General features: G+C 36.1%; 3 protein-coding genes and 2 long non-coding RNA genes across 7 annotated transcripts in view; 1 reads left to right on the plus strand and 4 right to left on the minus strand.

Moving 5' to 3' along the window:
- Window positions 1–2132: 2132 nt before the first annotated feature.
- Window positions 2133–4371, minus strand: LOC108166623 (uncharacterized). The gene is made up of 5 exons (XM_081611857.1): window positions 4021–4371; window positions 3604–3945; window positions 3370–3495; window positions 3256–3299; window positions 2133–3182 (listed from the first exon to the last, which is right to left on the minus strand). Exons 1-5 carry the CDS (start codon window positions 4367–4369, stop codon window positions 3057–3059), a joined length of 987 nt encoding a protein of 328 aa, XP_081467983.1. The 5' UTR covers window positions 4370–4371; the 3' UTR covers window positions 2133–3056.
- Window positions 4372–9865: 5494 nt separating this feature from the next.
- On the minus strand, window positions 9866–12087 carry LOC145553164 (uncharacterized). 2 transcript variants are annotated; one of them, XR_014089413.1, is made up of 5 exons: window positions 11856–12087; window positions 11407–11733; window positions 10549–10725; window positions 10430–10473; window positions 9866–10356 (listed from the first exon to the last, which is right to left on the minus strand). It is a non-coding gene; the product is annotated as an uncharacterized LOC145553164 (long non-coding RNA). The 2 variants fall into 2 exon arrangements; XR_014089412.1 differs by having other exon boundaries at window positions 9866–10473.
- Window positions 12088–15018: 2931 nt separating this feature from the next.
- On the minus strand, window positions 15019–17183 carry LOC103471762 (uncharacterized). Its single transcript, XM_008420942.2, has 6 exons — window positions 17046–17183; window positions 16574–16900; window positions 15640–15996; window positions 15418–15537; window positions 15251–15303; window positions 15019–15147 (listed from the first exon to the last, which is right to left on the minus strand). Exons 1-6 carry the CDS (start codon window positions 17086–17088, stop codon window positions 15019–15021), a joined length of 1029 nt encoding a protein of 342 aa, XP_008419164.1. The 5' UTR covers window positions 17089–17183.
- A 1931-nt stretch (window positions 17184–19114) lies between these two features.
- Window positions 19115–26029, plus strand: part of LOC145553179 (uncharacterized) — a 50797-nt gene continuing 43882 nt past the window's right edge. Inside the window, exons 1-2 of one of the 2 annotated variants that reach the window (XR_014089445.1) lie at window positions 19115–19698; window positions 20187–20308. This is a non-coding gene — a long non-coding RNA (uncharacterized LOC145553179). The remainder of the gene's footprint in view (window positions 19699–20186; window positions 20309–26029) is intronic. The other variant, XR_014089444.1, reaches the window with a different exon arrangement.
- Window positions 20946–23541, minus strand: LOC103471487 (uncharacterized). Its single transcript, XM_081611993.1, has 5 exons — window positions 23198–23541; window positions 21729–22082; window positions 21482–21610; window positions 21308–21357; window positions 20946–21209 (listed from the first exon to the last, which is right to left on the minus strand). Exons 1-5 carry the CDS (start codon window positions 23385–23387, stop codon window positions 21081–21083), a joined length of 852 nt encoding a protein of 283 aa, XP_081468119.1. The 5' UTR covers window positions 23388–23541; the 3' UTR covers window positions 20946–21080.

Raw genomic sequence — 26029 nt, forward strand, 5'->3', positions numbered from 1 at the left:
CTCACAGAGCAGCTTTCCCAACGCCTCCCCCACTCAGCTTCTTCAGACTAGTGGCAGCAAGAAGTAACAAACTACTTTTACAAACTACTTTTCAGTCCATAGCTCCTAAGAACTGTTGTAAACGGCATACTTGATGAATACTGTTGTGAAGATGCGCTGAAGGCGAAGAGTAGGAGCTTCTTAAAGAGGCAGAGTCAAAATTTTAAGGTGTTACATTCAAGGTTGAGTTTCTGTTAAGCTACGTATACGTGGCAGTTGCCATATATATATATATATATAGCATAACAAAAAGGTAACATAGTTATTTGACACAATCCCCCTTTAACTATTTAAGTGACCTCTTCATCGCCTCTGCTTCTCCTTGCACAGTTGTGTGGTAAAGGTGAGGTGTCTGTCTCCAGTCATTGGGTAAGAGGAAATACACCCACTGAAACACAACCGGTAAACAACCATGCACACAGACTTAGTCTTAAGGGCAGTTTAGAGAGACCTATTAATCAAAAGAGCACATTTTGACTGCACTATTGGAGGAAGCCGTGTTACCTTGACAGAACAGTCATGTATGAGGAGAACATGCAAACTCAACACAGAAAGGCCCAGGCAGGCCCTTCTTGCTGCAAGGTGGCAGTACTACCTACTAAGGCACTTTATGGCCCCCGACTTTTAATTTTTTCATTAATAAGAGGTAACACATGTAGGAGTTTTTTTTTTCTTTTTTTTATTGGTAGTTCACAGTCATGTATTACTCCTGTATAGTCTGCCATTACATCTGAATGTGATTAACAGTAGACATGTGAAAATATTATGGAGAAATCATAATTACTCTAACAGCCCCTGGCAACTTTACATTAGTTAACAATACATGGTTTGTCTAAGTTCAAATTATAAGAACACGGAAAATCTTTATTATGCACTTTAAATCTCTCCTTAAACATAAATAATAAAACCATGAAACTTTGTTTTGTTTTGTTTTTTAAAAGGTTTTAACTGCTGCAACGGCCAATGTTTCAGAACAGTCTGTGTTATTTCCATGATACAAAACTAGGTGGCCAAAAGTGACAAGAACTTGTTTTTAATAAACAGTGTCTGAAGTAAACCACATCACTTGTTTGATTGCAGGGTGTTTGTCCCACTGCAAAGTCACACCTCACGTTTCCTGTTCGGTGGCCATTGCTTGCAGCCTCAGAAACACAGCATGTGCACATACAAAATGAGCACACTGTTAAAATTGCGAAAGAAGAAGTTAAGTTGGGTTCATTTTTACTTTGACTCATTCTACATTAATGGCTCCAACTTTTTGTTGCTTGTAGCAGGCTACTGAAACTGAAGCAGTTAGACTCATGTGAAAATGTGTTTTATTTCCTGTTAAGCTGACTGCTGTAGTGAGAAAAAGAAAGAGCCACAGAAACAGACCCTCACTCTCAGATGCTTAGCCATCTTGTGAAAAGTGATCTATCATCATTTTTGTTAAATGATGATAGATTAGAAAATGTGTTTCTTTCTGCAGTTCATTTGACCAAAGAAAAATTGAGGTGTATACATTTCAATAGATCGTTTAATTCTTTTGATAATGTGCTTTTCTTCATGTGGCAAAAATATTAAAATATCAAAATAATTTATGCAGTTAAAAATAGAATAGAGTAGGAAACATGAACTAATTTGTGTGTTTAAAAATCATCCTTTGGTTTTACAGTTTGGTATGTGTGACAAATTACTGGAGCCCAGGGTCCTGAAGTGTGTGTAGGGATGTAACGGTTCAGAGACTTAGATTGGCATCTGTAAGTGCAAAGAATATCATGGACAGGTCTGTCTTCTCAAATTAGAATAGTGAAGTTTATGTACGTCGGTGCTTGGTCCTGTCAGCTGGTTTCATTTGCTGCTGTACTCTCAACTCACATAAATGAAAAACAAGTCAAAAAGAAGAAAGCAGGGGTGCTGTGGTGGCGGAGGGGCAAAAGCACAACCCATGTATTGAGGCCTTAGTCCTCATGCTAGGGGTTGCAGGTTCAAGGCCTGGTGACATTTACCACATGTCTTTCCTGTCAAACTACTTTCAAATAAAGGTCACTAGATCCAACAAAACCTTTTAAAAAAAAAAAAGCACTAAGGAACTCAAAAAAGCAGCACCCAAATGAAGAACAAGCTTTATTCATTTTTAGAAAGGTCAAGAAAAGCATATTGTATAATTATTTATGAAAATCCTTGATTAAAGCAACATCAATAAATTGAGGTCTGATGTGGTGGTGAAAAGAGAAAGAAAAAAGTTCAATAAATTCAGAATACAAATAAAATAGCAGCAAAAAAACACAAAAGCAGTTCAGATTAGCTACACAGTAAAAATAATCAAAATATCAATATACTGACTTATCCAAGAAAATTAACAAAATTTATGAAAATCCAAGAAATACCAATGAAAAACAGGTTTACTTTGTTTCAGTATGTTGCTTGCAATTAAACATTTAGTTATTTTATTTAGTTATTTTATGCCAAGATATATATTTTTTCCTGCATAACAGGCCACTTGCTTTATATCCCACTTCATCATCCAACATATTTAAAATGTAGCTCCACAAATGTCACATAACATATCAAATCATACATGACACATTTATCCAATCGATCCAAACATTGATTGTTAAATTCAGGAATCTTTGTTGTTATATTTTAAACTGATGACCCAGTTTTTTATTTTTTTTTATTTCTTAATTTTTTTATAAAAGACAACAGGAAAAACTAAGAAATGAACAGTGCTAGCTATCAGCTATGATATTATGACTACTGATAAGAAGGTTAAGTAACTTTGTCGTTGTTAGTATCAAATGTTGAAATGGGAAAAGCTGCATTCAACATTCAACTGCCCAGGTCCCTCTTGAAAATGAGATCTGGATCTCAATGGGGTTTACCTGGTTAAATAAAGGAAATAAACAGGATGCTCCGAGCATCTAGCAGTCTATGCTTCATCTTTTTCTTCATGTTTTAAAATGTGACATTTTCAAAGTAGGCATTAAATAATAAACCCTGATAAAAATGCATATAAAACATATGCTAAATGACAGTTAAGACCCGAAGGCTTTCATAGTGGCATAAATCCTCTTTCTTTGAGCTGATGTGTTTATCGGTCCACTATCCTGATTCATCACAGTGAAAATGACAGAAGAGTAGATCCATTGGTCTCTAGGTCCCTATAAAAATCATGGAGAAATTATGTATTATCAAAATAATGTTGAGAAAGTAATTTAAACTTTTATGCTTTACCTTTTGTCTTTCCTGACTCCAATGTTTGTGCAGCACAACACCATCTGGATTATAAAATAAACTATGGTTAAAGATAGAAAAGTGCTCTTTCAGAAACTTCAAAATATTTAGTACCTTGACAGGAGTCACATTTCATGTTGATGATTATGTATGCAAGGAAAGCAATAACCATCAGGCTTATAATCAAAACAGTGCACAGAAGAAGGATGACAACAACCTCCAGTGACCATGAACTGGATTCTGCAACAAATATCAAGATTAGTCACTTTACTAGATTATGCAAGATAGTCATTAGGTCATTTGACAATAGTGTAAATAATTTATTACACATATAAGTAATATCATTACCTTGGCTATCCAGTCCATTTCCAAATAATATCTGTCCACATGCAGCCATAGCGCAGAGATGAATCCCACTGTCAGAGGTCCCAGAAAAGTTGTAGAAACATCTCTGTGCAGTTTGAGCTTCAGGACTGTTTTCACACTCATCTCCATTGTTTTCTTGTAGATAAAGTAAACTGGGATGAGAATGATCTGATCCAGCTTTGAACCAGTAAACTCTGTTATCTGCTGGACATGTTTTCTTCTCGGAATCAGAGAGAACTGAACACTGCAGAGTGTCTGAGTTTTCTGCATTAACTGAGCCAGATGGACGGTCCAGAATGACATCAATGATATCTAATTTCTGACCTGGAGAAATAAAAGATATGGTTTACTTTCACAGTTTCACATATGCAGTTAGATGTCATTAATAAATGTTTTTACCTCTTATTTTCAAAAATGTTCCTTTCATAAATATGAACTCAAGTTGTTTGACTTTAATACAGTAGTAAAGTCCAGTGTCGTTTCGCTTAGCTTCATTAATATGAAGATGAAATTCTCCTTCCTCCTGTTTGGTCTGAATGTGAGGAATCTTTGAAACGTCGTCAATCTTCAAATTAACTGTTGCTCCAAGAAATTCAGGCCAGTTTCCAGAAACAAGTCGGATCCAGTAAAAAGTTTCTCGGTAGAGAGCGGAGGTCTGGCGAGGACAGCTTAGGGTCACATTTTGTCCAACAGTCACAGTCTTTACCTCAAACTTCAGTTCGTCACTGCAAACTGGAAATAAATTCATCAAAAAAAATCTCACTTTAAAAGACTACAATAAAAACAGAATTTAACACAATTACATAAAAATAATAATATACATATATGTAAAACTCTCATAAAGGACATATACTTCACATTTGCATATATACTTACATCCAAATCTGAGAGTGAGTAATGCATAAAACAAGAATTCAATATTCATGTTGACCCACATTAGCGGCTACATCCATCTAAGAGACGATCATAGGAGGACGGACCCTCCTAATATATCGCTGCAGAGTGGGAGTGAACAATTTCAGAACAATTTGATTGGTCTTTTGTATTGTGAGGTGTTTTTACAATAAATAGCCGCAATGTAAATATTATAAACTTCTTATTCCACCTTTAACAAATGAAAGAACGCTATTACACTTTTTTACTGATGGTACCTTTGAAAAAGTTGTTTATGTTTGAGAAACAAAAGTCTGCATTCCATTTTACCTAATGGCTTCATGTTATGCAGCACATGATTCTAATATCTTTAAATGACCTGTGATCAGGCTTCCAAATATCCAAAGCAGGTCACAGGCTTTCTGCTGAAATTTTAAGATATTCTTTCAACAAAAATGAATATGTTGATTTGAAATAAAAAGTGAAATGCCTGACGAAAACATAAAGATTGTAGACTCTGCAGAAGTCAGGTAGCCTTAAACTATTGTCCATTTGTATTAAGTTTAAACCTTTTATACTGACAGAGGGATTTCTTGTCATTTATTTTAGTCTGTGTTATGTCTCATCCCAACCCTATAGAGAGGGAAGAGCGGCAGGTTACAATAGCGAAAAAACTTTAACTCTAATTTTTTAAAATTGCAAATAAATGAGGCAATAAAGTTACTACGTGAAGGAAGTTATCACAGATTTCAGACAGAATCTACTATAGCCCTGCCCACTGGTTAAGGATGGCTTGTGAACTTAGAGATATTTAGACCAAATTTCCAGCAAAAATGGCGACCTCAGAATCATAGTAAACATGTCGGCTTATTGGTCGAAGCAGCCAATCAGACGTCAGTTTGCTACTGGATCAGGCAAACAGGTCACCAGATGATGCAATCGAGATAGGACCACATTTCATCCCGTATCATTTTGACAACCTGGAGACAACTACAGGCTCACAGTGTCACCCTTCATCTATTAGTATATCACAGACTTCCTGGTTAAAGTTGTTTATCTACCGGTGCCTTTTCAGCTCGGCTTTTCTCGGTTATAAGGGTTTCCCAATAGGTGCTACTTTTTGGTACAAACCATTTTCTTAGTATTTATTTGGCTGAGGTTCCAAGAGAACTGAGTGGAGCTGAAAATGCTACGTCAGAGCAATGTGGGTCAACAATTGACCAGCGGTTGATTTCTGATTATCTGATCCAGCTCTGAACCAGTACATCCTGTTATCTGCTGGAGATGTTCTCCTCTCAGAGTCAGAGAGAACTGAACATTGAAGACTCTCTTGGGTTTCTGGATGAAATGAACCAGATGGAAGCTCCTTAAGAAACACATTTACATTTAATTCTTCTCCTAAAAAAAACAGTGTTTTACTCTCATAACCAGAAGAATATTATGTAAGTAAAAATATGATTTTGTAAGTAGTTTATTAATACATTTACATCCAATTTGTAAAAAAAAAAAGAAAAAAAAAAGTTCACACTTTGTCCAGCTTTGAACATGCAGTCAAACATGAATTAGGGATATTTTTCCCATTTGTAAATATACTTACATGCAAACTTGAGCGTGAGCACTGAATAAAATAGGAAACGCCTTTTTGTATCAATCCACTATGACTTCAAACTAAGAGGTGATCATAAGATGTACCCTCTTAATAAAATCTTGCAAAGTGGGAGTGAACAACTTCACAACAATCTGATTGGTCTTTTTAATCATGAGGTTTCACTGTATTAGAACCACAGTGGAAATAATGCAAACCTTTTTTTCAACATCAACACATAAAACAAAATGTGCACACCTTCCTTCTAATGCTAACCATGGTAACCACCTGAATCAGATAACTGAATTCACCAACGACCACGAAGCTCTGCACAGGCGTGGTAACAAACAGTTCATTTGATTTAGGTGAGTTGGAGGAGAGATGCAGGACGGTAGCTCTCGGTGACTACTAGAGCTGGGCACCCCAGGAGTGTTGAAACAGACAAAACACTAAAACATGCAGGTCACTTTGGACACACTGCATTATGTTATAGTAAATGCACACCAGTTCAAAATTTTTCACAGCCTCTGACTGCTTCTCCTCCTGGAGTATCTTGTATTTAATTGCACTGAGCTGTCAATCAACTGTGACCAGCTTCCCAGTCACAGCTGAAGAAAGGAAACTCAGCAGCATAATGCTGCCACCACTATTTTCACCATAGGGAGTGTTAGTTTTAGTGGTAGTTTTCACCAGCACATAGCATTTTCCATGGAGGCCCAAAAGTTTAAATTGGTTTAATGTGACCAGATCACGCTCTTCTAAATGAACTGCAAACAGAAGACGGGACACATTTTATGGGATTATTAATCAATAGATTTCTGCCTCTCTTCCCAAAAGGCCAGCTTTGTGAGGTGGGTAAATAACATAACTGTCTATAGCTGCTTCTCCACTAGAGGGCATCTAAGTGTTTCTGCCCCAAGGTGGTCTGGGGCATGTCCATTAATGCTAATGAACATTTATCTCCATTATCCATTATATCTGTGTGGCTCTTCCCCATTTTTTGTACAACTTTAGTACAAGCGGTGCCAAGTACCATGTACTGCACAGAAGCGATTTGATTGACAGAAGACGGCATTCCTTGATTGGCCTTTGATTTTCATCACTACAAACTCTGAACAACAACATTTCAACCACCGCAGTGGGCTGAAGGACATACCATCTAAGCCAGTGGTCCCCAACCTTTTTATTACCGCGGACCGGTCAAGACTTGGAAAATTTTGTTGCGGCCCGGGAGGCGGGCGAGGGGTGTAAGAGGCGGTGTTGGTGTTCCCGCTAAATCCTGAATATACCCAATTTAGGTTGTCTTGGAGTTTTTATCGCAGCCTGTGGGGTTTTTCCCTGTCTGGGAACGAGAATACGACCTGCTGAATGTGAGGTAGCCAATCAGAAAGCGCGGTGACGTAAGAACAGAGGGGAATCCCAAACAGCTGACATATCGCGCAACTGAGAGTCCGGTGGATATCGGAGATGATTTGTGGAAATGTTTATTATTAAATCTGAAGGTCATTATTATGTTTATTCAGTTAAAAATGTTAACTATGAAAAAACATATTCACCTCCAAATCATAGTGCAGCAAATAGAGCGGCTGCTCCCGTTGTCTTTTATCCACCGCCTTTTCTTTTTGTTACGACTTTTATCTCTTAAAATGAGACTACAAACTATCACTATTGCTTCTGCATCGTCATCCGTGTTTGGTTATTCTAAATTCCCGCTATGTTGGGGGTTTTACTGGATTATCCTCTGGAATCGGGATGTTCGTGACTGGAATCGGTTCGTGTTGCTCCTGCCTTGGACACACGAACCGATCGAACCTGTTGGACTTTTATCAGCTCTGTGGTCATAGAGGTTTGGAGAATCGGCTGATAATTCTTAAATCTTTCCGTCTAAACCAGACTTAAGACTCACGACCGCAGCCCAAACGCTCTGACTCTAGTCGCTATGGTAACGTTTATATATCCCTTCAAAATAAGATACAGAAGCGCCACAAAAATGAACATTTTACTTTTGTGAAAATTTTAACTCACGATACTGACTAACGAGAGCCCTGAGCTTGTTTCTCTGCAACGAGACGGTCCCATCTGGCAGTGATGATGGGAGACAATAACACACGAAGTGTTGCTTATATCCACAGCCTGCTTGGTCTCTACGTTGCGAAGCAGCTTGAGCGGTTTGTAATGTGGCACTCACCTACCGGATAAATCCATTCTCCTGTCTCTTCTCTGGGCCTTTTCCCCTTCGCAAAGAAACTTTCCAAAGACATCTGATCTGTTTCTTACTCATTTTGCTGCTTGTGAGCTCAGTGTTTGCGCGCAAGTAACCGAGAGAATCCGGTTAAAGGATTTTCAAAATAAAAGATCACTATATTTCACAATTTCTTGCGCAGCCCGGTGGTCCACGGACCGGTACCGGTCCACGGACCGGGGGTTGGGGACCACCCTTCTAAGCAACTCTGAGCGTAATTATGAGTTTAATCCTGAACAGCGTGTAACATATGTGTAATTTTTTGGAGAAAGTTTACAATGATTTTGCAGCCCTGCAAGTAGAAAGTCTCTCTGAAGAATGGACAAAAATGAAGAGAGAAAGAGTGCAGCTCTGGTCAGCACTCATCTGAGTTACAGTTTTGCACCTCCCAGTTTTAAACACCTATATAACACCTTGGCGTAATGTGCATTGTATCCTGTGTTTGGATATTTATTTAAAATGGAGGTCTTTTGACTTCATTACCCAAATAAGGGGTGTCCAAAGTCAGTCCTCAAGGGCTGGTATCCTGCATGTTTTAGTTTTCTTCCTGGTTCAACACCCTGATAGTAACAACTTCCTGAGCATGTTTATGTCATGCAGAGACCAGCTAACAAGCCATCATTTGATTTAGCTGCGTTGGACCAGGGAGAGAACTAAAACATGCAGGATATACTGGCCTTTGAGGACTGACTTTGGTCACTTATAGTCTCACCTGAAACGTTCGCTGGACATAGTAGGCACCAGCACCCCTCTCGACCCCACTAGGGTGTACAGAAAATGGATGGATGCATGTTTTACATAGAGTCAAAATAATAAGAACAAGGAAAATCTTGATTATGTATCCTGAGTGTATCAGAACATTCTCATTTCCTTTTTAAAGAACTATATATTTAAAAAGGAAAGATCGAAACTGACAAGAACTTGTTTTTAATAAACAGTCTCTGAAGCAAGCCCCATCACATTTTCTGATTGTTGGTAATTGCTTTAAATCTCAGTATGTGCATGTACAAAATGAGCACGCATACACACGCACACACACACACACACCCCACACACACACCCACCCCACACACACGCACACACACACACACGCACGCACGCACACACCCACTCACACACACGCACACTCACGCACACACACACACACGCGCACACACACACACACACACACATATATATCGAAAACACACAAAAAAAACACACAAAAATGCAAGCAGCACACAGATGAACAACAAGCTTTAATTGGACATTCAAGGATTTGCTCAACCTGTAATGCATGGTAGAATTACTTAGGGAAATTCATGTTTCAAGCAACTTATAATTCAAGATACCTTAGAAAACTAAACAAGGAACCAATAACAATATAAAATGCATGTTTGGGTATTGAGAAATAGATTTCTGATGGGGTGGTTAGCAGAGGAATAAAAACAGAACACCAATTAAATTTTTTGATATTTATTTTTAATTTTTTTGCAAAATTTAAATTGTTGCAAAACATAAATTTTCACAGCATAACATACATTTTTTGTGTATGTTATGCTGCTTAATGACCAAACACAATATTTAAAATGCAGTTCCACAAGTTTCACATAACATATTAAATCAAGCATGACATATTCATCCAAAACTAATTGATCCATACCTTGACTATTAAATTTAAGAATCTTGATGATGACCTGCTTTAAGGACCAGAAGTCTGGTGACACTATGAATGAATCCAATAGTCCAATAGTAAATAAAAGTTTAAATAAATGAGACACTGGCATATAATCCGTAGACTCCACATGATGAAACGTTACATTATATCTATTGTATTTACATTCATAGACATTTTCTTAAAAAAACACAGTACATACTGTATTACATTGTGACATTGTTCAATGCATGTGAAACATATGTTACATGGCAACTACAACCCAAAGGCTTTTATAGCAGTATAAATCCTCTCTCTTGAAGCTGATGTGTTTATTGGTCCACTCTCCTGTTTCATCACAGTGAAAATAACAGCAGTGTAGATCCATTTGTTCTTGTGTCCCTATGAAAATGATTGAGCAAGGAAATGTTATCAAAATAGTGTTAAGAAAGTAAATTAATATTTTATGTTTTACCTTTATTTTTTCCTGACTGCAGTGTTTATACAGCTCAACACCATCTGGATCATAAAGTAAACTATAGTTATAGAAAGAAAACTGCTCTTGCTGAAAACTGAACAAGTATTATATAGTACCTTGACAGGAGTCACTTTTCTTTTTGATGATTACGCATATAAGGACAACAATAACCGTCAGGCTTATAGTCAAGACAGCGAACAGAAGAAATATGACAACTTCCAGTGACCATGAACTGGATTCTGACAGTTCTGACTTCTGAACAATTGTGCTGTTTAATATCCCCTCTGTGTTTCCTGTATAAAAGCAATAACAAACAATTAACTTTGATAAAATATTGTAAAGTTCACATTTTCTTTGTTGTCAGGACTGTAATGTATGATGGAATCTTAAAAATCAAGACTAAACTTAATTAAATGCTCAAGTCATCAGACTACACCTTGTCTATAAGTTACACCACATGCACAGAAAACCTCATCATTACAAAAACTGCATGCTTAATATCAATACTACATGTTACAACTTAAATAACGGCGCATTATCCAGGTAAGTTTTGATTAATTTAAATAGCAGCTAATTTGTAATAAGATTCATCAAAGCAAGTTATTCAGAACAAATGGAAATAATTTCAAAAATCAAAAAATGAAAAATACAAAACAAAAAATAAACTGTGCCGATCCTGTAATCCTTTGAAATGGACAAAAAAAAAACATTAAAATAAAAGTTTGATACAAGTGCACAGCAGAATTGCAAAACCATAATAATACTGTAGTTAAGAAGCATTAAATAAAATAAAAATAAGAAATTAATAAAATATTAAATTTTCAGATAACAGGAACAAAACAGTAACACACTCAAAATACAATGTTTCCCATGTTGGTTAAACAACAGAAGTCCAACTGCTTTAACTCAATACTTCCAGTGTTTTTGTATCATTAGGGTATTAAAATGATTCAAACCAGAGACTACATGCCTACCTTTTACCATTAAATAAGTCCCAGTCCACATAGATTCAGTCCAGCCTATAAGAGCACAGTGATACATTCCTTCATCTTGTTGAACTGTCCTCAGGATTGTTAGTTTTCTAATTATTCCATCATTTGTTGCTCTGAATCTTGATGTAGGAAATTCTGGTCCGTAACTGGGATCAACATTTTTTGGCTGCATTACCATTAATTTCAGAGTATCTCCTTCACTTTGCTTGTACCATTGAAGCCATGTGCTGCTCTGAAAACTCTCCATAGCACCACAAGTAAAAGTTACAGGTTCACCAAGCTGAACGGTGACAGCTGGAACCAAGGCATCTGAGTAAAGTAACAAAAAGAAAAGAAGTAATCTACAATGAAAATTATTCAGTAGGAAAATTATTGAAAATAACATATTATAGTTTTGCTACTTAATATAAATCTCAGTTAATATAACTTACAGCCCTGGTGAAGGAGAATCAGTGTGACCAGCAACAGACGGCGCATCTCGAAACTGGCCTGCTTGCGTGTCCTGATTATTCTTTTAAGAGACGAAAGGAGGTGTGGTGTGGCAAGAGTAGAAACGACAAGAGTAGAAAAGCACATGACCTATAATAAAAGGCCATTTCCTGCCACAAGGCCTCTTTAGAAAAATGCTATATAATCCTATTGAAATTATAATAGCCATTTAAGTAATGATTTAACAAAAAATAGTACAAGGCGAATATTATTATTATCAGCAGTAGTAGTGTTATTTGTAGTCGTATTTCTGTATTGTTTGTACTGCATTCTATATCAATTTTTTTAAATCTGAAAGTATCAAACCTGTACTTCTATTTATTTAAAAAATAAATGTATTTTATTAAAAGATAATGGCACCAACCAAAGCATCACAACGAATGCATTTCCCTAACAACCTTTAACTACCACATCTACTCTGTTAAAAATTGAGAGAAATTGCAGAAACCAGGGTATATAAGACCCAGATTATATATATATTTTCTGGTTTTATTATCACACCCCAGACTGCAGTTTTAGGTTGAATGTGATATTTTACTTCTACCAGCATTTTTCTTCTGACTAGAAGCAATATTTATGTTTTGGAATAACCCAATTAATGTCTCTGCTTGTATATGCAGAGAAAACTTAAGATAACAGAGACGGCAAAGACTTCTTCTGAGTTTATCACCGAAGATTAAAGTACCAATTGTAATAGAACATTTTGTTTTCAGACTTATTTCATTTTTGAAGGAACTGATGATACTTTTTCTCATTTATTTACGGATTATATCTGCTTTGTTTTTGTATTTCTCCAAGATGTGTTTGTCCATTAAATAAGTTTGCAGATAATGTTTAGATGTTTCCACAGCTGTGATAGCAGAAGTGACCTGAAGACGTCTTGGGTAAAATGCTTGATCTGGTAATTGTCTTAAAGGACTGATGTGTGGAATGTAGTTTGTACCCTTGTTTGAGAAGGGTACAAACTACCCTTGTTAGTCTTTGTCAATGACTTTGTCAAATCCTTATCAGCTCTCTTTCCTCCCATACAATCATCCCCGCCAAGAGGTGAGGGATAGTTCATGAGGTGGGGGTGAGGATTGTCTCTGTGGTCCATCTGGTAGTAGAGATAAGATCAGACTTTGGGTGGGTCTTTGTCTTGTTGTAAGTATATAACGATGTGATGTGTGTGGTTCAGGGTTCTTCTCCTGACTGCGCTCAGTAAGAAGGGTCTTCGAACGCTTTTGCCTTTGAATAAAAACTTAAAGACAAAGATTAATCTTTCTCTTATTATTGAAACAGCTTCTCATTCTTTGATAATGAAATTTCCATAACACAATGAAACCTTAAAAAAATGTTAGCAGCAATTAGAAAAGGGTTTCACAACTTTAATGACAATAAAGATTTCTCCAGTTATTACTAGAAGGATAACAACTTGAAAACAGATAAATACAAGAGTGATGTTCCTTTTACTTTGTCTTATTGTCTTTTGGGAGATGCCTGTCTCATTTCTTGTCATAAGTAAAAGAAGTTTATGACACATTGTAAAAGTGTTAATATCATTTACAGAACTGTATACATTAGAGTGAGTTTATTCCTACTTGTTATTTTCGGTAGTAGTTTTGAGAACTACCATTTTTCTATTATTCCTGAACACGTATACCCGCTTGGAGAGTTGAATGAGTTTGTATCGTCTGATCAGCTACTAGAATAGCTCAAAAGAGATATTTATACCTATCAGTGGTCAACATTACGGTTAAAAAACAAATAATAGGCAATAGGCAACAATTGAACCATTATTCAATTGTTGAATAATGGTTTGTTAGATTCAAATTGTTCTATTCGATAAACTCCTAACGTCCTCTTAGACCTTCTTCCTGTGTCGTAGTGTGGCTGCCATCCAGAAGAGGGCGCTGATACTCCTCCTTTAATGGAGCCAGTTGTTAGCTTTAAGGGAAATAATCATGGTGGAGGCATCCTAGAATAGAAAAGTGTAATGCTCCAAATTCATATGGGATGTGAAATGTGCAATTCTGTTTTGAATATAAACACTCGACAAACTCCATAAGTTTCACCTTAAATATACGTAGCAGTGTCAACTTCTCTACCAAATTTGTTGATGTCCAAGAAAACGATGTGATAATATGATGATATGATGACAGAAAAGCAGAGGCACTGTTTGAGGAAAGAAAATACAACAAGATGGAAAAAGACATGATTGCAAATAAGAAAGATCGGTTTTGAGGGCTTTTGTGAGTAAATGTGCCTCATGGAGACAGGTTTTACCATTTCATAGCCATCCCTAGTTATCACTGTGATTTCCATGCTACCTTAATACATGTTGGTCATACTTACTGTATGATGCTTTTCTTGGTTCAGAAACATTGAAAATACTTGCTTATCCAGTTCAGATTAAAGTTGAGTTAATTATTTTGTCTTAAAAAACTGACACAGACTTTTTAGTTTTATTTAAAAAAGCCAGAATGTTCCAGGGTTCAATAGTTAGGACACTAATTAATTTAAAAAATACAGGAAACACAACCAACTGCAAAATGTGACAACACAAGAACTAAAGTCCACAGGATGAGGTTTGGTTCTCTACATCTACGGTATGTTATCAAGGAGAGTAAATCTGCACCAAATAATTGATTAAAAGAAAATTGTTATATAAAGCACCTCCAACATCCTATATGAAAACCTTTTGCATATTTGCAATAATTTACACAACTTTATAACGATTTGACTGAATGTATCAAGACTATTGCTTCCTCTATTTTTTTTTTTGTTAAAAACCAATAATTAAATTTAGAGCACTACCCCACGTTAATTTTAATTGCACAATTTTGTGTGTTGTATGTATATTAACTTTAGAAGCTATACATTTAATACAAAGTTGGAGTGGAAGAGATTTAAATACATGAAGGTAATTAAATTTTAAATATTTCTACTTAATATATTTAACATAAAGAACATGCCATGTAGGCAAAATCATGTTAAACATTCTGATTTTACACACTTCACTTTCATTAGAAGTTTAAACTGAATCCACAAATCTTTATTTTTTATTAGTAACAGCATAAACATGTATTAATATTTGAGTTTCCATACACATTTACACACACATGTTCACACGGATCCTTTAACCTGTGAATACACACTGTCTTCAGTCATCAGCTCTCTCTTCTTCTTTCCTCTTGATGTTCTCCCTTCAGAGAAATGTAATGCAGCGTAGTTCAGATCAGGTCCAGCTTCAGTCTGTTTAGAAAAATAAACTTTCATTTCAAATGTACCTTTTATTGTTCAGCTTTTTAGCATTCCAAACCACAAATTTGGCAGTAAAAATAGTGTTATTACTTACAGCGTCCTCTGGTTTTTGGTTAATATTTCCTCTTGTTTGTGAAGAAGAACTTTCTGTAAACATAGAACAAACATGATTTCTTATTTTGAGTGTATTTGTTTATTTCTAAATAGCTAAATTATCAATTCTTGTGCTCTAATCACTTCTTCAAAACGTACAACACAAACCTTTATAGCGCTGACATGATGATCTTTGCATTCGAAAGCAGAATAGAGCGATATTACCAGTCAAAGAAATGACCAGGCAGATTACTGTGACCAGCAACATGCTGATTTTTGATGTTTTATCTGGAGAACAAAGGAAAAGAATGTCATTGCTTCTACAATAGATAATTTATTTGTTCCGATTTTGGCTGTTTCGTAAAATATTTAACTGGTACAAATTCATACCATTTTTAAGACTTGTTCCATTTCCAAATACTATCTGTCCACAAGTGGCCACAGCACAGTAATACGTCCCGGCATCAGAGGAACTGAAGCTCTTAGAGAAGTTATAAATACATTTATCCTGAGAGTCAAACCTCTTGTCACAATTTCCAGCTTTTTTTCCATCAGTGTAGATAATATCTGGGTGAGATTTATTTGATCCGGCTTTGAACCAGAACACACGAGGTTCTTCTGAACAGGTCGTGTTTGTTGAATTAGAGAGAACCAAACACTGCAGGGTCATCGAGTCGTTTGGACGACGGGGATGAGAAACTGCTGGCTGCTGAACAACAGTGTAGCTCATGGTCCTCTCAGAATTTACTATCAAAATGAGAAAACAAATATACTTTGATTATGATAATCTACACTCTGTACACCTAAGAATTCAAAGAAATTGGGACATTAGATTAGTAACTTCCTAAAGGAATCATTTCATACTTAGCTATTTTGTCTCAAATATGTGGAGAACAAGATGGTTGTTTTTTATTCAGATTAAAATGCAGGGCAGATAAAAGTAGTCTCTAACACATAACTATGACGAATCAGATTTTATAAAAAATATATATGTAAAAAAATATGTGCAAGATTACAAATAGTAATTAAATTAAAAACAAGGGCATTTTTCTACGTTTGGCAAAGAGACTATAGGTTTTGGAAAAATAAAACAAGCTTTGACCTGTATTAGTGTGAGCAACATTTTTATCCAAAAATATTTTCAAGCATTTTCATAAAAACGGTTTCATTGTACATCTGTTAAAATTGTTGATTGTATACTTGTGTAAAATATTAAAAATAAAATGAATATTCATCATCAATATTTGATGTCCAACTGTCATCATTGGATGTTCAGACACACTGCAACAATGAATTTTTGAGGGTTTTTTTTTACATTGATTACCTTTTATCGACAAATAGGTCCCACTGCTGGTAGATCCATACATGTCCGTTTGAGTACAGTGATACATTCCTTCATCTTCTTGAACTGTTTTCAAAATTGTTAGATTGCTCATTTTCTTTGTGTTTGTCGCATTAAATCTGGAAGCTGAGAATTCTGGTCCGTAAGTGGGTTTTATGTAATGTTGCTGACTTACAATCAAATTCAGAGTGTCGCCTGCATTCTGCTTGTACCAGTGAAGCCATGTGGTGCTCTGAAAATTGTCAGTAAAAGCACAAGTCAAAGTCACAGGTTCACCAAGTTCAACTGTGACAATTGGAACCAAAGTGTCTGCAATATGAAAAAAAAGAAGCAGGTAGAAAATATGTAACACTGGTACAACATGAAAAATGTTACTTTGAACAAAAAAAAAAACATCTTTGATAATATGAAACAAAAACATATCTTTCAAACTTTATACATCTGTATTACTTACATCCTTGATGAAGAAGTAACAGTGTGAGCAACAGCAGAGTCATCGTCACAATGTCTTCATTCTGATTCTTGATCCTTTAGTGACCTGGGGAGGCGTGGCAGTCCATAGTGTCAAATGCATTTGATTGGTTATCGTAAAATATACAATAACAAGTCATTTCCTGTTTGTACAGTGAGCTTCTATTCTAGGTTTTGTGCTTTCATGTAGTAATTTGAATATTTGACAGGTTTATTTGTTCTGTTCTACAGGTACCACATGGGTCAAGAACTACAAGGAAGGTTTCTCACGGCATAGCAAAACTTTATTACGCAGAAAATTACAATGTTTTTGTGCTATGGACTTTTCAGTAGCACCACCATTAGTTTAGTTTTTCTTTTGTCTTTGAAGACCACAAAGAATACAAATAATTTACATGTATAATGCTTATCAGATGCTACAATATTCTATAGTGCATACATCATCATATTTCAGAGAAGGGAAATCAATAAATATTTAAAGTATGAAAGAAATCACATGCTGTATTTCTATTATTTAAAGGGGTTTAGTAATTAAGAAAATATGTTTCAACCAAAGACAACTATTAGAAATTCACCAACATAATTGGATGATGACGCTACAGCTTTCACATAAACAGTTTTACTGCAAAGGTGATCTATGCAGGAGACATGAGTGAACTCTGTGGTAGTAAACGAGTGAGGATCAAAGGTTTCACCTTTATAAAATGCACAAAAAGCTAAGGTAGTGAAATAAAGGACTAAACCTCAAAGTCATATCATCATAACTGGGGAAGGCTCATCTAAATGACAGAAACAATGACAGAGTACTTCTTAGTGGTATTGATTCTTATTTTGTTGTGAAAACAATTATTAGATGAAATGACCATCTATTTTGAGATAAAAGGGATGAAAAATCAAATCTCAGTTAAAAACTTGAGAAATTTCAGATGGGAACGATGGTGATAGAATGTGCTGAAACCTCTCACTTCAAATGTTTGCCTGGAAATGTTTCAAATTATACATCTATCAAATTTCTGTGAAACATGGTAACTTGTATTGTGGTTTTCTAGAGGTTCTGGACTGCTGTAACAAGGCGGCCTTTTGCGGTTGGATTTTACAGTTACAGACTACTTGAGGCAGAGTCAGGTGGAAACAGCAGTGGGTTTATTCTTCTCACAGCATCAACACACACACACTCCCACATTTCACAGGGGAAACTGCAGGCTTAAATAGTTTCAGCTGTGTTGGACCCAACCACCTCCAATTCACAGGGGGATCTCACTTAACAAATCTCCACCTATTTAAATAAAATACATTTTACTAAATATAAACATTTAAATTTACTTTTTATAATATTTTATCTTACACCAAATGAAACACAACAAAAAACCCATAAACAATTTCCTCCCCCCACTTTCAATGGCCTCTCCCGGAACCTATAAATGGTGTCTTATGAAGTGCTTTTAAAGTGCTATACAGTGACTTAAGTAAATACAGTCCCAGTAATGAAGCCCTCTTCATTACACTGCCATGGCATGTTTTCGGAAGGATATTCACAGTGAAAAGTCAATTTTTCACTGTGTCCCATATTCATTTCTCATTAATATGAGTGTTTATTTTTAGATCTGCAGATTATTCTCTGAAATCTCAGGAACTCTGCAGTTCCTGAGATGTGATGAATCGTTTTGGGGCATATCCTGGTTTCCATCCACAAAGCTGCTTCTCGGCCCACTCTAATTTTGGCTTCAAAAATTTAACTGGACACTGGGAAATAAAACTATTCTTGTGTGCAAGTTGTTTAACTGGCTAACTGTGATGCAAACTATGTTGTAGCAGCACAGGCATCCCCAACGCTAAAGGCAGTATCCACAGTTCACATGAAAGAAGTTCTATGAATGATAGGGGGTTCCTGAAACACTTAAAATCTGAATGCGTATAACAGCAAAAATAAACCAAAGAACAAACACCATTAAGTGTGTCTGTTCTCGCGTGGTTTCAGTGTCACATGACCAGCCGTAGGTCAGCGTCTTAATAGACAGCTGCTCCTGTCATGGGGTGCATTCACACTAAAGCCTTTAGTGACCCAATTCCGATCTTTTCATGGCAGTGTGAACAGCACAGGTCGGATTCTTTTTCGAATGTGACAAAAAGCCACCTAACGTCCAGGTCGCATTCATCCGAACTGAACGTCACTGATTCTCAACAAATCTCACAATTCTGTCTCCTCATATGCGCAAGCGGGAAGAAAAACAACCATAACGGACTATATGAGGATGAAGTTAATATGTTGCTCTGGCCCGGCAACAACTTCAAATATGTAAGCTAAGCTCCACCGTTAGCCTCCATGTTTACTTCAGCAAAGACTGAGCACTTCTTCTTTGTATGGCGGTTGGTAGAACACTGAGAACGCTGACGCTATTGCGCCCTCTAGTGCGCATGCGGGACACTTTCAGGTCGTTTGCCCGTCGCATTTACTGGCAGTGTGAACGTCCGTCCATCCATCCATCCATTTTCTTGCACCCTTGTCCCTCAGTGGGGTCGGGAGGTGCTGGGCAGTGTGAACGGTCCCGGAAAAAAAACCGGAATTGGTCACTTCAGGCTGCAGTGTGAACGCACCCATGGGGTGCTGCTCACCGGGCTGTCAGTCCCTGCTGCAGGTAGGCTTCTTATAAGCCTCTATCAAATGTTCATATTGCTGTCTCTCACTGATATGCCTCTCAACTTTTAGAAAAGGGTTTGTGTGATTGTAGATCAAAACCTTCAACTGATGACACGGTTTGACAAGTGGGAACTAGTGAGCGTTTGTTTGGGAGCTAGCATGCTAGCGCTAGCCTCCTGGTTATTGTTAAACTATTGTTAAACCTGGTTATTTCATTAAACTAACTTGATCTGAATATGTTTTGTTACCTTGATGCATTTAAACTGAAAATACTTTGAATGGTAAAATACTATTTCTATTGTATGCTAAAATGAAATATTGAGAAATGTAAAAATGAATATTGAGTACTGGCATGATTTTAATTATCTCTATAATATAAACTTATTCACTACAGTGATAAGAAAGAAAAGATATGTACATGTATAGAATGATTTTTGATATTGACAAACCCAGGGTTGATTATCAGGCCTGTTTTACACATTCTAGGTTCCTGCTTCAGGTCCAGTTCCAGATCCTGGATTCTGATTTGCCAACTGAACCAGATTGGTGAGCTAAACCATACACCGAATGAAGAGAAACGTCACATCCTGTCAACTCCTTCCAGTCTGGTAGGAGATATTCAAGCCCACAGCCACACTTTTACCTTTTACTCTGGACTGGACTAATTGGATACTTTTCCATCATCTCTCTCACCTCCACCAAGGAGCTTGTAGTTGAATTTAGCAGAGGTGCAGCAGTAGTTGAATTGCGTTCTAGTCTACCATATTCACTTAATTCATCTGAGAATTCATCTGTCTTCTCTGACTTGGCTATTGTGTATTCAGAACATGAATAGGATTGATAAAGTGAAGAATGGAAGCGTGATGCTAAGTGGGAGCAGCCTGGTTGTTTTACTTGTGAAACATTGAAATGACTTGCTGCTTTTCTTTCCAAAGTTCACAATCCTGTAGCTGCATTTATTTAGATGTTTGGAGAAGTTGATCGGTTCTTTTTTCAAAGAGCTCACAGATTTTTTATTACTCAAAATTACAACTAGAATTCAACAACACAAGTCTCAATTATATCAGTTCTGTGTGGAAAGTCAGAAAGATCCATGTGGATAGAGCTGTTTTCCATTCATTATGCGTTTCACATACATAAAAGATGCCAACAGGTTTTTTTATATATATATATATATATATATATATATATATATATGGTAAAGGTGGAAAATAAAATTTTGGTAATAAAATGGTATTAAAATAAAAAAAATTGCATTTTCATCACATCTGTCTTCTATTCAAAGTTTTATTTGAATTCACAACTTTTGATTGTGTGTCGGCAACAATATGCTCTTTCATCTCAGAAGTGGTTTTCAATGAAAGCTGCCATACGTCATTTTCAAGTTGATCCTTTAACCTGTGAATACACACTTTCTTCAGTCATCAACTCTCTCTTTTTCTTCACTCTTGATCTTCTACTATCAGACAAATGTAATGCAGCGTAGTTCAGATCAGGTCCAGCTTCAATCTATTTAAAAAAAAATTTACACTCAGTTATTTTGTAATACTCGGATGTATTGATTTGGATCACCAAAAATAAATTAAGTGATTTAGATTATTACTTACATTATTTTCCATTTGGCTAAAGTTGTTTCCTTTTGGTGAAGAAGAGCTTTCTGTAAAAGTGGCAGCAACACATAGTCAATTTCAGTCTACACGCCATTTTTATTTTGTGATTTTTAGTAAACTTTTTCTTGCATCTGCATCTTTGAAAAATATAATTCAGCCATTGAAACAAACCTTTAAATTGTTGACATGCTGATCTTTGTATTCGAAAGCAAATGAAAACAATATTACAAATTAGAGAAATGACCAAACAGATTATTGCGACTATTGTGACCAGCAGCATGTTGTTTTCATCAGTTTTATCTAGAAAACAAAGAGAAAGTTTGTCATTCCTTACAACAAAAGCATGTTATTGCTTCAGAAAAGATCATTTTTAATGATTATTTTAGACATTTTGAATAATTGATTTACACAGTCATACCATTTCCAAGGTTCAGTTCATTTGCAAATAATATCTGTCCACATGTGGCCACAGCACAGGAGAGGGTCTTGGCATCAGAGGAGCTGACATTCTTGGGGAAGTTATAAAAGCATTTCTTCTGAGAGTTAGATATATTGTCACAGTTTTCTGATCTTTTTCCATCGGTGTAAATCATGTCAGGAAAAGACTTTACTGATCTGGATCTGAACCAGAACACACTGGGTTCTCCTGAACAGGTTGTGATCTCAGAGTCAGAGAGAACCGAACACTGCAGAGTCTCTGAGCCTGTTGGACGGGCGGGACCTGAGACCGTTGGCTGCTGAACAACAGTGTAGTTTGATGTCCTCTGATATCCTGTGAAATTGTATACAGTAAGCTTAAATAATACAACTACAGTACTACGGGAAAGAAAGCATTTTTGTGACATATTTGGTAAAAAAAAGACATAAACATGTTTGTCTATTTTTTAATTCGGTTCTGTTCTGTTAAAAATGTGTGTTTGACAAAAGGGGGTCAGTATTTGTATTTGTTAAAGTTCTACAGCTCTAATAATTCCATATAATTATTTCTTTTTTTCTTTAATTGTATCTTCCATGTTTGATCAAATGTGAAAGATCGTGGTTAATTTTTTAAAATCATGTTGGAAAAAATGTCCTCACTGTGAAGTTCAGTTAATAGAACAATTATAATTTTTTTTTTCTCCTTTTAAAATACAAATTATTAAAATTATTTAAATAATAACAAATATACACCAAGATTTGTATAATATTAATAACGGTAAAGAATAGTAAATAAAAAAGTAATTTCCACTAAATTTTGGGGGGGCATCCAATGTTTTTGCAGAAATCTACAAACGGAGTTCTGCGCTTGATGGAGATTTTTCACAACTTTTCATATTGATTTCCTAATTGTTTAACAAATGGTAACATTTTTGGTGTGTGGGTTAGCAGAGTGGATAGTAATTTCCAAACTTGGCTAAGACCAGATCTTTTAAATATTACAACCAAAGTTCTCTAGTTCTCAATATAGTTATACCCGCCTCTGTAGTGCAAAACATTTCGCAGTATCAAATACATACCAAAATTTAATCATTTCCTTCATCCTTTGAGAAACAATTTGAACAATATAATAACTGTTGATGCTGGAACTGAAATGCAGAAACTGAAATAAATTTATTTTGCCTTTCAGTCTGCATTTATTTCAAATGTTATGTGATACAACACCATAGAAAAACAAAAAGGACATGTTATATTTGCAAAAATATTGAAGATAGACTTTGCGTGATCGTCCTTAAAAGTTAGACTGAAAATGTGGTCCTAAGATACCTTTTTGCTCCCTGAGTCATGCTTCTTGTATGCTTCTTTCAGAAACATAATCCTGTCCAGAAGGACTCAGACAAAGATCCACATGGATCTCTCTGTGAATTAAAGTATCTGTAAAATAATGAAAGAGAAGGATGACTGATTTACCTTTTATTGATAAATAAGTCCCACTCCACGTAGATTCAAGTGTGTCCCTTTGAGCACAGTGATACATTCCCTCATCTTGTTCAACTGCTTTGATAATTTTAAGAATGCTGCTGTTCCCGTTGTTCACTACATTGAATCTTGAAGCATCGAATTGTGATCCAAAGTTTGAGGTTGTTGTTCGTTGCTGCATTATGATTAAATTCAGAGTATCTCCAGCGCTCTGCTTGTACCAGTAAATCCATGTGTTGCTCTGATATTTCGTATTAAACTCACATGTCAAAGTCACAGATTGACCAACTTCAGCTGTGATCACTGGGACTGATGTATCTATACCAGGAAAAAGCAGAATTGAAACAATAAAGAACAACTGGAAAAGAAGAATATTAGATTGTTGAAGTATGTGAAATATTTATTTCACATACTTCAACAAGAAAATATTCCATCTCAGTTCATGAAAAGTACTTGCAGCCTTGATGAAGAAGTAACAATGTGAGCCATAACAGAGTCATGGTGACACTGTCTTCGTTCAGAAAAAATATCCTTTAGTAACTAGGGGAGGTGGGGAGATTGTGAGTGTCAAATGCGTCTGATTGGTTACTTCAGAATATACAATCAAAGGGCATTTCCTGTACAGTGAGCTTCTTTTTTATGCCTTTATTTCATTTTGTTAAATATCTTTGGTTCTTCATGCATTGTAAGTCGTTCTCTGCTAAAGTCAACATATAAACAGAAACAAGGTCATGAATAATCATGACACAATCGCCTTTAACAGAGAACAAAACAGACACAATTCAGTTCCTTCCAGTGGGACTTCTGACACTGGAAGGAGGCTGCTAGTTTCTCACAGTAAGAGCAGTAGGAGCTGGTTGCAAACTCTAAGTAGGCCAGCAGGTGTCAGTCTTCATGTGAGAAAATGCAGATAAACACAAATAAGTGGATCCAAAACCTGCTGTCAAGTGTGGAGGTTCTTGATCAGTGTTTCTCAAACCCGGTCCTCACCACCCCCCTGTCCTGCCTGTTTTAGGTTCTCTGAGTGATACAATTAGAGGTACATCTAAAACATGCAGAGCAGGGGGGCAATGAGGACCAGGGTTGAGAAAGACTGTCCTAGACCAAATTTACCAGGAATGGCAAGGTGAGGCCTGTGTTTTTTCATGGAAGCACAGAAGAAAAGAATGAAACGTACAAAGAAGAACAGGGCATTATTTCATTTTTATTGCACATGGTGAACCAAAGAGCCACTTGCAACTCCAGAGCTGCAGGTCAGACAAATGAAAACTGTCATCCTATCTCAATATGGCTAAAGATAAAATGTGTCACCTTTATTTTCAGTTGTTAAAATAAAACTGTGGTGGAGGAAAAGGTGATTGATCAAAGGAATTGATTAATTACAATTTCTGTGACAGCAGAAGTGTACTTAATACAGAGTGTACTTTGTACGGAGCCCTCTAGGGGACATGGAAAACTTTTTTTTTTTTTTTGCATTACTTTCCAAAATTATTGCATTCCATTGCAATACTTTTGCGTTCGATCACAATAATGTACTGGTCTGTTCATGCAGCATAACTGAATATTGAAAGTCTGTCTGCTGTAATATAAGGTTTCATAAGGTTTCTCCGTTTATTAGTATCTCGTTTGTGAGATACCCGAAGTTTTGTATATTTTTCTTTAGGATAGAAATGCACCACAGACCTATGTACAAAATACAAAAGCAAAACAAGTCAAACATGGGTTTTTGCAGGCCTTCTAAGATATAAACAGAAACTTTCCATAAGAAGAAAAAGGAAAAAAATACATCCAAATTATTTGGACCATTTCTGAGTTATTCTCACAGGGTAACAAAGTCATCTGACAGTTTTGATTGTCTGTTTTTTGTGGTGGTAGTTTGGTTAATAAAGGGCCATTTTAATGTCCAGTTCCATCTCAGCCTTATACAAACAATTAATTAATTGATTTTCAATCAGATTTTTGCACCAAAGGGTTACAAAAGTATAGGTTAAGAAAGCCTCAATAAATGTGTATAAATTTGCAATTTTAAATTGACATTTGTGACTTTATACAAAACAGATCAGGATGTATTTGCAAATTTATTGCAAGGGAATAGAAAACCTATTGTGAGGTAACGCTAAAGAATTCCCCATGTCCCCTAGGGGGCTCTGTAGCTGATAATTAATCAACATATAGGTAAAATTTTCAAATGTGTTTAGAAATGCACCTTGACTTCCAAGTGCTCTATTAAGTGTTTCTCTAGAGCTATGCTTCTATGTTAGAAAATCATAAAATAATTATGGTGATTTTACAGTTGTTGCTGAAATATTATGTCACAGGTTGTAAGTTAGCAGCGTGACTCCTTATCGGGACAATTAAGGACTGCTTTTCTGGTAGAGTTAAGTGGGTTTCATGAAGGTGTGAAAATTAAGGATGGAAAGGCAACTAGTTAATTAGTTTCTGTTCTGTTTCCTGACTCAGTAGTTTGTTTGAACAACCAGGCACCAAATGCAGGTAAGAACTGCTATATGTGGAGTGTTGTTTCTAAATTTCAGCTTGATGTTAGTTCCAGCTTTTCAAACCCACACAGATACATGATATTTAATCAGTGGAAAGTTGAAAAGGGAAAATTAAAAAAAATTACTTAATAATAGACACTACAAATAATTAGGCAATCAAGCAACTGGTGAAGACGAGCACAGATTCTAAAAACTCATCACTTGACTGCTGACTGACTGGTTAGTGACTCAAGACCTGGCCCATGAGAAGAACTGCTGCTTCAGAGAAAAAAAGGAGGACTTGGAATATGCAGAAGACCAGAACAATCCTGAATAATGACATCTG

The sequence above is a fragment of the Poecilia reticulata genome, chromosome 10 (genome assembly GCF_904066995.2).
Source record: "Poecilia reticulata chromosome 10, P_reticulata-male-v2, whole genome shotgun sequence".
Lineage (NCBI taxonomy): Eukaryota > Metazoa > Chordata > Actinopteri > Cyprinodontiformes > Poeciliidae > Poecilia > Poecilia reticulata.